General features: G+C 36.7%; 1 protein-coding gene across 2 annotated transcripts in view; it reads left to right on the top strand.

The window, feature by feature from the left end:
* MTCL1 (microtubule crosslinking factor 1) overlaps positions 1-14,974 on the top strand; it is an 89,427-nt gene that overhangs the window by 47,501 nt on the left and 26,952 nt on the right. For both annotated transcript variants that reach the window (XM_026699385.2, XM_087931056.1), the window contains exons 5-7: positions 1,981-3,306; positions 4,153-4,308; positions 13,950-14,042. In XM_026699385.2, coding sequence (XP_026555170.2) covers positions 1,981-3,306; positions 4,153-4,308; positions 13,950-14,042 — 1,575 coding nt within the window. The remainder of the gene's footprint in view (positions 1-1,980; positions 3,307-4,152; positions 4,309-13,949; positions 14,043-14,974) is intronic.

Below are 14,974 nucleotides of genomic sequence, written 5' to 3'. Positions count from 1 at the left end.
AGTTTTCTTGGAAACATTTTTGGAAATGGTTTGCTATTGCTTCCTTCCTGGGACTGAAAGAGAGTAACTAGCTTAAAACCACCTAGTTGATTTTATGCCTAAGATAGGGCTAAAATTCAGTTTCTACTTCAGTCCACCAATCTGTCTCTATTAATAAACATGCCAGAAAACTATTTCTAAAATGATGTCTCTAAAGTACTCTTTTTAGTAGGCTACTCATCAATTGTTGATGAATTTTCCTCTTTTAAGAAACTGCTTTTTTCACTTTTCAGAAACGGATTCCTTGACAAAAACTTCAGTAAATTCAATGAATAATAACAGAAATGAATGGGCATTCAGATTATATGTAACACTTTTAAATGTTGCCTTGTTTTTAATTTCTATTTAATACCTACATTTTTTTTCATAGGAGTAACATACAGCCTCTTGAAGAAGGCATGACACATCTATGCAATTTTCCTGGCAACAGTTTAGAAGTATTCTGCAGATGCCATCTTCTCTATGTTTTCTTTGATATCCCAGACTATTTTACCCTCTTGGAATCTCTTTGGTATCAGGCATCCCAAGTACTAACTAGTCTAACCCAACTTAGCTTCCAGTTCTGACAAAATGAAACAAGTGCTGCCATCTGTTAAGACTGCCAAAAGATAGATGACATATAATATTACAGTAGATTATATTATTACCAATTCCAGAGAGATATTTGACCTGCATTATAAGTAACAGCTTGCCTTTGTTGTGCCTATATGAATATTGCATTATATTCATAACGTATCTATACAAAATGGAGCAGATTGGCTGTCCCTATTTTGAAAAATATACATTTGACATGGGATATCTGAGCATGCCTGATGGACTATGAAGTGTTGAGTCCGTGGTGCTCTCTAGACTTATTTGTTTGCATACATATGTTTTATTACCCAACTAGGTCAGTGTGTGAGAGTATGGGGTTTGTTCCTAGATACAGTAGCTTGCCTTGCTCAGTTTTTCCTTGATAGTTTCTTCACTGGGGTATTGTTTTCTGCTTATTATACTACCATACATCAATAACTTAGAAACAACCAACAGACTATTACAATCACATGGCATCATCATAGCACAGTAATCCACTACAGCCCTCCAAAACATCTTAAATAAACTAAAAGACCTAGTAGCCCAAGAAGAAGAAAAAGTTTATAACATAGAGTGTAAGAGCTGCAAAAACTACTATGTAGGACAGGCAGGCAGAAGATTAGCAGAGCACATCCACGACACTGACAAATATTCAGAAGACATGATGAAAACTCCTTAATTTCACAACACATGGACAGACTCAACCATAGGTTCAACTGGGAAGCTATGAGCATCCTAGACAAAGTTAAGCCTCACATTTACTCAAATTGATGTTTCCTAGTTGGGTAATGAAATGTCTGCAAGTAAACAGCCAAGCATCGAGAGCTCCAAGGGCTCTTAATTCAACTCTGAGTTACATATATTCTGTTTTATTGGAAATTATGTATCTAGTTTTTTTTTAAAAGGACACAGTTTGGTTTTTCACTTAATCTATAACTTGTTTTTGCTGGAATAAATACTTATTTTGTGGAAAGGAATCTTAAGAGTCTATATTCTGAATAATCTAATGTAAAAAAAGGATTTTCCATTTTTCCATTATACATTATTGGTTTTTCTTCATTTAAAAGTGTGCAACATTTGTATTATAGCTATCAGTTTCTGGAAGTTTATTGCAAGTTTTTTTTTTACCAACTTTAACTAGCAATTCCTTAATTGAATTTTGTAAAGTGCATGTTGTACATGCACGCATGCATACACAAACACACAACACACACAAACACACCCCTTCTCTAATTTTATGTTTGCATATACTCATGATAGTGTTGAAATCCAACATAACAGGTTAGAAAAAAATTGCTTTAAAGAGTTATGGCCAGAACATGTTTGTCTTTTTCCTTTTATCTTCATATGTGTTGCTTTTATTGGCAGGAAGACAGTGCTGATTTGAAGTGCCAGCTTCAGTTTGCCAAAGAGGAAGCAGTACTGATGCGTAAGAAGATGGCCAAGCTAAGCAGAGAGAAAGATGAACTGGAACAAGAGCTTCAAAAGTACAAATCCATCTATGGGGATGTGGAAAGTCCTCTCCCCATTGGAGAGGCTGGAGGGCCACCCAGCACAAGAGAAGCTGAACTGAAGCTTCGTTTAAAATTGGTGGAAGAAGAAGCTAACATATTGGGCAGAAAGTTAGTAGAACTAGAGGTGGAAAACAGAGGAATTAAGGCTGAGATGGAGGATATGAGATGCCAGTATGAAAGAGTATGTCTTAACCAGGAACGTGTTTCAAGCATTCCTACCTCACCTTATGGTGACCCTGTGGAATCAGCTGCAGAGTTGCGTCATCATTTGCAATTCGTAGAAGAAGAAGCAGAACTTCTTAGGAGATCAATCTCTGAAATTGAAGATCACAATAAGCAGCTAACAAATGAACTGAATAAATTCAAGTTTGACCCTGGACAAGAATCTGGTTGGTTTGATGAAAATGCATCCAAATGCAGTGGATCCTTACAAGAAGAACTGAAGTCAGCCCGGATGCAAATCAATGAACTGAGTGGAAAAGTGATGAAGCTCCAGTATGAAAATCGTGTGCTGCTATCTAATGTGCAGCGCTATGATCTTGCCTCTCACCTAGGATTGCGAACATGCAGTCCCAGGGATAGTGATGTTGAGAGTGAGACAGGAAAGAAAGAATATGACAATGAAGAAAGTCATCTACCTCAACCAAGGAGAGAAGGACCTATTGGAGGTGAAAGTGATTCTGAAGATTTATATGAAAAGACATCAGGTTTTGGGAGTGGGAAACACTCAGAAGTTAGTAACTTGTGTTCCACTGATTTAACAAGGGCCAAAGAGAACTCAGAATCATTGATCAGCATCAGATATGAGGCTGAAAGGCTTGAAAGAGCTATGGAACACCTTATCATTGATACAGACAATTTAATATATGAAACAAAAGTCCAAATAAATAACAGTGCTTCCTCTGAGCAAATTTTTAAAAAAGTTGAGAGGAAAAAGGGGAACAATAATGAACCAGAACTTTTAAGCACTATTAATTCAAGGATGAAACATTTTCAGAAAGAACTGCAAAGCTTCTTGGAGAAGGTTGATAACATTGGGGCTGGCTTCAAAGAACAACTGGAAGATCTTTCCCCTCTTCCACACCTTACAGAGTCCTCTAGTTTTCTGTCCACAATGACATCCATCTCTCGAGATTCTCCCATTGGAAATCAAGGAAAGGAATTAATTATAGATTTCCAGGTAGGTGGACTTCTTGCTTCTTTTACGGTTTTGTTAGTCTTTCTTGCTGCATTCTGGTGCTAATTTTGCCTATGTTTGTTTTGTTATGATTTTGAAATTAATTTATAAAATATTTGTAAATCCTTTTTTTAACTCTGCTATTTTCATACAGAGGCTGTTTGTCATGACAAAAAGGCTAATAGAAAAAAACAGCACCTAATTTTTTTGTTTTGTTTATTATATTGGATGCTGTATTTCATTAGTTACTGTTTTGTTGATATTTAACAAAACACATAGCACATACTATCTCTTATACTGTTAATATGAAATGTATTTCAAAAGGTCTTGCCAAAATAAAAATCCAAAATGAAATATACTTTAAAAGCCTGCTTTTAGTTCTTTCACATAAGTAAGGGGCAAATAAAAAGGCCCTGTAGCTAACAAAAGACTGTCTTTCATAATGCATTTCCTTGGATTCATACTCTCACAGCTGCCATCCTGAATAGGGATTTTTCTGCACAGCACAGATAAGGTTGTAAGAGCCTTGTGTCCCCATATACTCCATGATTTATACGCTTGCTGTTGGTTTGATTCATGCATCCCCATTGCATGCGCCTCATAACCAGTATTTGCATTCTTTTCCCTCTCTTGCTTTTCAGATGTTTCAGCCCATTATTTTGCTCATCCTTATTTTAGTTCTGTTCTCGTCACTTGCTTATGACACTGCATTTAAGTTGATTTTTCTGTTCACGCTTTTTTTTGTCTTGTAGTTTTTTCAATTGCCTACCTTATCCATTTTTGTTTGTTTTTTTAATCTCCCTGTCCTGATTTTTTTTATGTTACAATCCCCACCCATGCACCTAACAGTCCAAACAAAAGGATCAGATGGAATGGCAGCCCAGCCCAGACCATGGAGATGAAAAAGAGATCCATCAACAACAAGGCACAACAGAACCACCTGGCACAACTGATGGAGACCTTAAATTCTACAGGCCAGAAAACAAGAATTGTTTCAGTCTAGAGGTTAGCCAGCTGAATAAAAATTCATTGAAAGGGAACAGTAATTGTTTGTAATAGAAGCCAGGGCAAAACAGAGGGAATCATTCCTTTGAGCCCTATAATTTGTATTTAACTTCACCTAATATTTTAATGAAATGGAAATATGATCGTTTTTAGCATTTTTCTCATGATAGACAATACCAGATAGCACTTGTTTAGCAATTGACTCATTTAGCAATCATTTGCACTATAATGGTGATGGGGGAGAAACTGTGTTCTTGCATTTATGATTTTCTGGGGTCAGAATGTTCTATAACAAGGGGGCAGCAGACACTGCCAGTTGAAACTTTTGACTGATGGGGTGTGCAGGCTACCTTCCTTGCTGAATTGAGTGAGATGAGATGTGCTCATGAGATGGGAAGAAGCCAATTCCGTAGATAACTTGTAGAGCTTTATACCATGTAGAGCTTTATAGGTGATGGCTAACACCTTAAATTGAACATTGAACCTGGAAGCAAACTAGTACCCAGTGCAGTTCAGGGAACAAGGGTGTTATATATGTCCTTCTTCAGGCACCCAGTATGGCTTGTGCAACTGTGCTCTGCACCAGCTAAAGCTTCCAGTTACTTTTCAGGGATAGGCCCATGTAGATCATGTTGCAGTAGTCCAATCGGGACATAACCAGGGCATAAATGACCACGCATAAAGCCTCCTTGCCTAGAAAGGGCATCATTGATGCATTGTGGAATTGAGCAAATACGCTCCTGGCCATGGTTGCCACCTGCTCATCGAGCAGGAGCCATGAGTACAAGAGGACCCCCAAATTATACACCTGGTCTGTCTGGGATAGTGCAACTGCATCCAAGAGCGAAGATGATAAACTCCTGGGTACAGAGGAGCCCACCCATAGCAATTCCATCTTATTAGAGTTCAGCTGAAATCTGTTGTTCCCATCCCACAGCCTCCAGGCATTACAAAAGGATGTCCACTGCAACCCCCACTTCACCAGGAACAGAGATATACTGTATGGCTGGACATCATCAATGTATTGGTGATCCATGGACATGGATGAACTTACCCAGCAGTTTCATGTAGATGCTATACAAATGCTGTACTGTTTCAGAGTTTAAATGGGCATTAAAGTCTAGCCCATTTGAATCTAAACTGAGCAAAAAGCGATTGTATTGTATGTTCATCTCTTCCAATTTTTTAGATCAGAACACAGCCTTCAAAACATAGAGGTCCATGATCACTTTGAAGGCACTAGACTGTTAGGTCTTATTTTAGTCATATATGCTATATTGAGAATAGCCATAAAAATTAGAAGAAAATTCTTACTTGAATGTCAGGTTATAAAACTGGCCTAGAACTAGCCAGTTTTGAACATTTAGCTGTGGATGATTGCAAATATTCATTGTGAAATAGCACTTAACGGTATCTCATTTTGTCAATTGCACAGTCCTATAACCTGGATTGAATTGGTTCTATATCTACATCAAAAGCCAGCAATAAATAACCAGAAATGATTGACTGGAAAGCAATGATTTCCTTAATTCAGATTTTTTCTAAAATAAATTTTCAATAATCTTTTTAAATGGGGAATTAATGTATACTTAATTTCTTAAATTTTGTAGTAACATTTTAAATAAAAAGTCTATCTGAAGGAAGACAAATTTGTGAATTGTACATTTGATTTGCTGGCCATTAAGTACATTATAAGTTGACCTTTTAGTTTGAAAATGGGTAAATTAAAGGTGCAGGGAGCAAAGCATGTAGCATTCTCATTTGCAAATCTTGGATTGATTGATTGAATTCTGATTTAGTTATGCTCAAAAATAATGAAAAAGATATCTTCAAGATAGAAAGAACCAAAATATTCTTTAGAAGTATGTTAATAAATTAAATGACCTACATTGTTTAAAAGCATGATCTCTTAAAATTTTTCTAAGGTCCAATATTGCCAACTTGGTGCTAGATTCCCTCTTTATGGAGGAAAAACATGTGCACTGTCCCAAAAGCAGAGACTTTATATGTCAGTGATGGCGTGCACGCACGTGTTAATGCATGCACACGTGCCCCAATCCCCAAAATGCAATGTGAGCTCCCCCATGCATGCACCCCCCCATGCATGCGCCCCCCCCCCAGCCCCTGTTTTGGCTTCTAGGTTGATGCAGGAAGATTTGCAGGCCCAAAAAAGCATGCGGGGAGACCTCGCATTCTCAGCAGTTTATCCCCTCAGCGAGCCCTAGCTTTCTCCTGCATTTCTGCTGCCTGTGCCTTCCCCGATCTCCACAGTTTCTCCTTCCATTGCGCCCTAGCTTTCCTATGCATTCCTGCCGCCCACGCCTTCCCTGATCTCCTCAGTTTCTCCCCCAGTGCACTCTAAGCTTTCTCCTCCATTTCTGACACGGAGAGGCACTTGTGGAGAGTGGAACCTGTGGAGATTGGGGAAGGCACGGGAGGCAGGAATGCAGGAGAAATCTAGGGCGCGTTGGGGGAGAAACTGCATAGATCGGGAAAGGCACGAGTGGCAGGAATGCAGGAGAAAGTTAGGGTGCCCCAGGGGGAGAATGATAGGGTCCACTGGGTGGGGGGAAACTGATCAGGGAAGGCCCCACCCCCATGCATGCACAGCAGAGACCCAAAAACCAGCTGGCCAGCAGAAGGCGCAGATGCATGCACGGTGGAGCTGGGGTGGGGCGATAGCTGGCGTTCCATGTCAGGTCACCCTTGCTGATAAGGTGAATCAGTGGTGTAACATTAACAGCTGTCCACAATAAGGAAAAGGGCAGGTAAGGCTCACAGATCTGAGGCAAGATAATGCTACTAAAAGAAGGAATTCCAAACTCAAACTCAAAGGAAGACAGTGGCAAATGATTTCTGCATAGATCCAAGAAAACGCTATGTAGATGGCTGGAACATTGAGACAAGTTTATGTGGTAGGTGAAGAGATTCTAAACAGAAAGACATTCATTTTCAAAATAGAACTGGAGATGATAATGTAGTCAGATCAAACCTGCAAAGAAATCTAATCAGTAATTTTACAAGGAGATATGTACCAGGAATACATGGAATTTGAGAAGAATGAACAATGACAAACAACTTTTTTTGAAGTGAAAATATTTTTGAAATAAATAAACAGGGTTTCTTCCACTCAGTTAATATATGTATCAGGGCATGAAGCCAACCAAAAGAATGGTAATGATCCTTCAGAAGGATATTGCAAGTATGTCTTTAGTTACAATTCAAAAAGTGTCATTCAACATTAATGTTGTACAAGAATGTGCAATTATTAAGGGGCAAGTGGTGAAAAATGCTAAAAAAATTACTAAGTGCAAAATTGAGAAGGGCTAAATGCAATATTAGGAAAGAGTACACTACTACAAATCTGTGACTGGAATGTAAACATTGGAGAAATTGAAAAATCTGGACTTACAGGAGAAGTGGATTAGGTAAAATGTAATAATGGAGTCGGTTACAGAGTTTTCCAAAGATAATTATTTATCAAGTGAATCAACTTAAAGCCACATAAATGTGTATAATTTACACATGAGCATTATGGGATATACAATATTAAAATAACATTTAATACATAATAGGAAAGAGAACATAGAGAATTGCACCATAGCATTCTGAAATACAGATTATAAAACAGACCATATATACAGGTGCCATATATGTGACCAAAGAGAGTAAGGATGCCAACAAGATTTGACTTGAGGAAAATCATTCAGAATGCAACATCAGTGAAAGAAACAGATTCATTATGCCATGCAGAAAAGAAACTAAGGAGCTATAGAAGAATGAGACTTCATAAAAACTAAGTGAAAAAGTATTTTCAAAATTCCAAAGAAAAGGTTCAGCTGATTTTCAAGCCAAAATAAGACATAAAATTATGTGTGACAATTGAATACATCTGCATCACATCAAGCAAATAAGGAAATAAAGACTTTCAATAAGTAAAGGAGATTAAAGAAAAAAAAATTAAGATCAGAGTACGGTATTCATGGGAAAAATCAAAAGATAGATCTAGTACTTATGGAAAAAAATCTAATATAAATTAAATTAAAGGAGGACAGAAAGGCTATACTGAAGCTTCTTATAAATTGGGTTATGGAATCATAGAACAATTTGTACAGACGTAATGTGTGAATGAATCTTCTTTCCTACAAAATGAGGTATGACAGGCAATGGACCAGCTGTCAAATAAGAAAGCACCCGGATCAGATGAGATGCCCATTGAACTATTTAAAACTGCAAGAGAACAAGCAATTAAAGTGCTAACAGCTGAGAGAGTAAATTCTCACACTGTCAGAAGCAAATAGCCTTAGACTATATAAGTTAATGTAGAAGGTACAGACTGGAATATTTGGATTCATTTAAAAACAATAACCAGACATAGATATCTTTGCCAATTCTGTCTGCAATACAACAGAAGTCTGGGACTTCTAATATGCCTTCCAATTTTCCCAAAGCACCTATTGGATTTTCAGACTCTGATGTAGTGGAAACCAAGTTGGACAACAAGAAAATAATGGATTTGTTGCTTAGATAGAAATCAGCATTCACAGAATACTTATGGACCACAATGACTAAATTGTGTGAGAAATTTTCTTTCCTATAGCTTCTGATCCTGGTAAATAATATTAATTTGAGCTGTATTATTGATTATAAAGTCAGAACCTCCCCCAATATACATCTATCTGGAAGAGATGGAGATTTCTCCCCCTACCCTCTCTAGGCATTTTGAACTGGAGAAAAGGGAGGTTAAAGTAGAAATTCATTCCATCCAGAGGAGAAAAGGGAAAGGAGATCTTCAATAGAGATCATGATCAAATAAATAATCTTATGGGATATGGTGTGACAGAAAATTCTTAAGTAATTTTAAGCAAACAAATAAAATAACCCATTATTAAACAAGAGAGAGATGGAAACTATTCTTTCTTCCTGAGAGTGACTTTTAGCCTATTTGCTACATACTATAATGCTTGGGGAGAAAGAGGCATAAGAATTTGAATCTCACTTTCTCTCCAAATAGCACTTGCATTAGATATATTTTGTTTCAGTAAATATACTTAACCAGAATTTTGGCATTCTATATTTCTGTGACCATAACTCTATGACAACAAATACAGAATAAAGATTCTTGTCTGGAGATTGGAAAAGATTAGTGTATGTTCTCATACTAAGAATAGCAACGCATAAGATATGGAAATTATTAAAACATTGCAGTAATTGCTCACATAAAGTTTTACCTAACATCTTACAAAAAAGAATAAATCCATGTATAGTTAATGATAAAGAAAGAAAATACAAGAAGTGAAATTGATAGTTTTGTTTTCTTAAGTTCAAGAACATGGACAACACACTGGGAGAGAGAAGTTCATTATGGAGACGGTAATGACAAACTTAGAGCAATATAAGGATCTGTAGAGATTCTCAGTCATCCAGGTCATAGTTGTCCCAAAGGTGCTTTTTCAGGAGGCAACTGGACTTTCTTGTTTCTTCCTTTGAAGACGTTTAGCTTGTCAGAGCGGAAGAAGCTTCTTGGATGAGAAGCAAAACATCTTCAAAAGAAGAAACAGGAAGGTCCAGTTGCCTCCTGAAAAAGCACCTTTGGGAAAAGTATAAGGATGTTTCTTTGGCAACAAATGATGAAGCAGCAGTCTTTCCAATTAAAATACAATGCTGCAAAAACTGGACATAGAAGAAAAGCAAAAGAGTGAGAGAAGACCAGATTATAAATCTGAACAAGAGCTTCACAGGCTGCAAGAAGAACCAGTCAAACTTGGACCTATAAAAATTATTTCAGATAATGATGAACAAGAAAAATTTTGTATATCTGATGCAAAAAGATTAAAGCTGAAAGAAACAACTACTCATGATAAGGTTGAAGGAAGTTGAAGAAGAAGATAATGGATAAAGCAGATGGATAGGATCAAGGTGATGATAAGAATGTCTTTGGAAAAACTGCAAGAAGTTATTACCTCAGACAAATAGTGATGGCGAATATTCATTCATGGACTAATTAAAAGTTGAGCCTGATGTATTGGCCCCTAACTAAATAGTGTAGTTAAAGGAACTACAACTATTTGTGTAAAATGTATATTACATGGTTAAAATGTATCTTAAAAGAATGTTAAGAATTGTAGTTTTGGTGACATTCAACAACATAATTCCAGTGATTATAGCAACAACCCACCAGTTTCCTGGTGATAAACTCATCAAACACAGTAGAACACATTTCTGATTTAAACATGTGCAGGATCACATCACAGGTAACTGAAATGTTCTTTTATAAAGGTCAATACACCTGCAGTTTCTTTATATGTCAGCATAATAAAATTAACTATAACCCTTCAAGACAAAAAGTAAGCTTCAGTTATGCTGTGTAGTTCAAGCAAAGGTCAGATAGCATCCGTAACTTCCAATTAATTAACCATTGTTGAAGCATAAACCAGACTCCTCTGCCTAAAAAAATAGATAGTATTTCTGATACCCTTTGCTATTCAAACCCATTGACAGGATGTCAGGAAATAAATAATCAGGTTTAAAAATGTGATTATTATTTAATGTACTTCCTTCTTTAATTTTATTTTAGCATTACCTTCTGAAATTCAGAAGCTTTAGCTACATGACTTTGTCTAAATTTTTCTGCTTTCAGATTAAGGAATTAAAATTGAGCAAAAAGGGCAGAATGGTTCAAGACATTTTAATTTATGAATTAACTTATATACTGCCATGTAGGAGTTTTTTTCATCTATTTATTTCCAATTGAATTAATTCTTCTATAGTAGGCACTGGCTTTGCTTTTTGTCTCTTAAAATAATCATTTGTCACTGTTCCCATTTGAGATTGTCCTGTACTATATAGAATATGTCTAATATTTCAACAGAGAACACATCACTTTTTTTTTACTTACAAAAGATATATAGCATTCAGACCTGTTTTTTCATTCCCCAAAGTAATATTTCTTTAACTTTGGCAAATCTATAAATTGAAGTCCACATTTCTTAAAATGGCCAAGATTGAAAAATGATATCTCAGACCTACTAAGTTTGCTATTGAATTTCAGTGGCAAACTGCAAAAAACACGGTGTGAAAACATTGGGAAAACAAAACACAGCCCATAAATCTCAAAATTCCTTTTACTTGCATGTTCAGCTATGAGAATTTTAAAAATGCCTGGGGAAGTAAAGATTAATCTTCTCCATGTATGGGGTTCCATTTAGCGGTGGGATTCAAATTTCTTAACAACTGGTTATGTGGGCATGGCCTAATTTGTTGGTGTGGCTTGGTAGTGATGTGACTGTGTGGGCATGGCTTGCTGACTGGGCATGGCTTGGTGGTCATGTGACTGGCTGGGCATGGCTTATATGTAAATATTATAAATATTTATGTAAATATTGATATTTTTTTTATTAAAAAAGCAACTTTTACTCAAAATCAGGCAAAGCAGGCAGGCAGATTGAGTAGCTCACAGAATCACAGATTCACTCAGAGATCTACCATTCTGCAATCTGCTACCCAAGTCTGTCACATAAAATTTGCTTGCAAGCAAACTCATAAAATTTGCTAACAAGCAAACTCACAAAATTATCTCACAACACACCATGTATGTAAATATTGATTTTTTTTTAATTAAAAAAGAGCAACTTTTACTCAAATTCAGGCAAAGCAGGCAGGCAGAGAGAGTTGTTCACAGAATCACAGATTCTCTTAGAGATCTATCTTTCTGCAATCTGCTGCCTGAGTCTGCACTGAAAAATAGAAGCTTCAATCCTAAGGAAGGTTCAGCTGTGCTCTCAGGCTACTTCTCCCCCTCCCCCTACCACTCCTGACTGGGCCTCAGAGAAGCCTCCTGGGTGAAGGCAAAGCAACAGTACAACAGTGATTTAGATTAGCTAGAAAGCAAGAAATCCCACAATTTCCTGCTTTCTAGTTAATCAAAATTGTTGTTACAATTCTGCACAGTTCAGAGAAATGGCAAATTGTGCCACTGGCTGGCCCTAGCCCTCTCCTCCCACCCACTCACTCCTTAACCTGATATGTGCACCATCAAACTTGCCTGCATTTGGTAAGTTACTATTTTTCCTTTTTTTTCTCCAACCACCAGCTGTTCTGCTCTGCCGGGAGATTTAGATTAGCTAGAAAGCAGGAAGTCCTAGGATTTCCTGCTTTCTAGCTAATCTAAAAGCAGTGCTGAATCTTCCTTAGGACTGAAGCTTCTATTTTTCAGTGCAGACTCAGCAGATTGCAGAATGGTAGATCTCTGAGTGAATCTGTGATTCTGTGAGTAACTCAATCTGCCTGCCTATGCAGCATTCTGTGGATGCTGAAAATGAGAGAATACAGGAAAAAAGATAAGTGGGCTATGTTTCAAATACATAGTTTAAGCAAAAGTATACATACATATTTGACATAAAAATACATATCTAAAACTATAATTGATTAGTTTATGATAAAATACTCAATAGTTAATGAAGGATGCAAAGGATCTGGAAACACTGTTATTTGGTAGCATCAAGAGTAGTTCATTGTGGTGGGGAGACAAATGGACAAGAAAATAATAAAGATTGCCAGAAGAGAAAATACAAATCCTGTACAAAAAAGTATTAGAGAGTACCCTTTCCAGAATAAATTGAAAGTTATCTAAGTAAATTATGTAATTTTGAGCATTAATAAATTTGAAATATGGAAACTTGGAGTAATGAAGCGCAAGAGGCTGTGGATGAGAAAAATGCATATGTGAATGATTGCTTTAAAAATTAAATGGGAGAAATACTGTATGAATACACATTTCACCACTGACTTTGGCCATGAAACTACTCCAACAGATTAATCAAGAGAGTTTTTTGTGCAGGTTTTGCACTAATTATGAACATAGCACCTTCAGTGGTGATCTACCATGGTACCATGCTTACTACAAGTCAACAAATGTCTGTATTTTCCATACTAACACACATGTTTACACCAGATGACATTTCAGTTTCATTTCAAAACCCTGCAGCATAATTGATAGGTTCATCATATACAGTTCAGTTGATCTGTCTTCTCAGAGACAAAAGACATCAGTTCAGAGTCAGAAATAAATTCAATAAGTCAGAAAGCACAAAGCGTATTGTGTATTCATATTGCCAATCACTAGCTCAGTGAGATATCGGCTCTTCCTCCAGGACAAAACCATAAATTTAATAAATAAAATTCACTATTCGTCAAGTTTTTAATTTTCAGTTACTTACTTCATGTGCATGTCTTCAGTAAGTACTCTGGTTCCAGGAGTGTTGCATTGATGAGACTGAAACCAAAATAAACTTTAAATGCAAAGTTTCAGATATAATAACTTTCTGTAAGTGCTTCTGTGCACTTCAAAAATCCATGTGTATGTCTGAATAGATAACTATGGTTACAAATAATCTAGCTGTCTAAATCCTAGCTAAAGCAGATCCTTATATTGATTTTAAATATACATTCAATCAAAGAATGCACCACCAGATTAATCCAGAGAAAATTTGTGAAGGTTTCTCACTAATTATGAACATAGCAGGTGTATCTTGATTGTATTATTTGAAGTCTCAGTGGTATATATCTTAAAGTTTTGTTACCTTTGTAAGAACTGTTATCCCGCTTATCAACTCAGGGACTGCCATGTTTTACTTGCACAGAATGTATCGGTACAAGAGCTTCAGGCTCAGCTAGAGAAAGAGGTGAAACTTCGACAAGAAGAGCAAGAAACCTTTTCAGAAAGGATAATTCAGGTAAATACATTAAATAGTTACTGGAAGAAAATGTCATCTGGTATGCTTACTATTAGAAGCACCATATACTGTATTTCTGAAAAAGTGTTCAGACATTATATATGTTTGGTTGTGGATAATTAAGAACTGCTGAAACAGCTTTAAGGGACAATTGATTTTTTAAAAAATCTATCTGATTTTCATGTAGAAATAGAAATCAAATTCTGGCTGCCAGTCATATTATTTGGAAAATGAATTACATGAATATAGGAATATTGTTGGTTACAGGAATATAATATGGTATTGTCAAGTTTTGTCATTCGTACTTTGATTTTTTTGTGTGTGTCCAGTTCTATATATTGTAAGCTGCTATTATAAAACTGTACCGATAATTGGAATTTACTGAAAATAATTAGCATGTGGAAATTATTTTTCTAATCTTTTTTATAAAAGAATTTTGCATAGAGAATCTAAAAATTGCTATCCTTTAAAATTATTCTACTAATATGATTTATTATGGATGAAGCAGATATGAAATTATAGATATGATTGCATAATGGGTTTTTTTTAGATATAGACAGCATCAGTTGATCGATGGATTACAGAACTGTGAACCTTTAGTAGTGATAGTTAATTAATTGACTATTCCCAGGGTGGCGAACCTATGGCATGTGTGCCACAGGTGGCACATAGAGCCCTCTCTGTGGGCACATGTGCTGTCTCCCCAACTCAGCTCCACCGTGCATGCACACATGCCTCCCACCAGCCAGCTGGCCTTTCGGTCTCTGTCATGCATGCACAGGGGCAGGGTGCACGTGCAGGGGTGGGGGCGTATGTATGCATGCACATGCATGGGGGCACACTTTGCATTTTTTGTATGCGCACGCACGCTTTGGGCAATCAGGGCCCAAAAGTTCACCATCACTGGGCTATATAGTGTGTGTGTGTGTGTG

This window comes from Pseudonaja textilis, chromosome 3 (genome assembly GCF_049901715.1).
Source record: "Pseudonaja textilis isolate UNSWEBS1 chromosome 3, rPseTex1.2, whole genome shotgun sequence".
Taxonomy (NCBI): Eukaryota; Metazoa; Chordata; class Lepidosauria; order Squamata; family Elapidae; genus Pseudonaja; species Pseudonaja textilis.
Note: the sequence above shows the minus strand (reverse complement) of the source record. Positions and strands in the feature narration are given on the sequence as shown.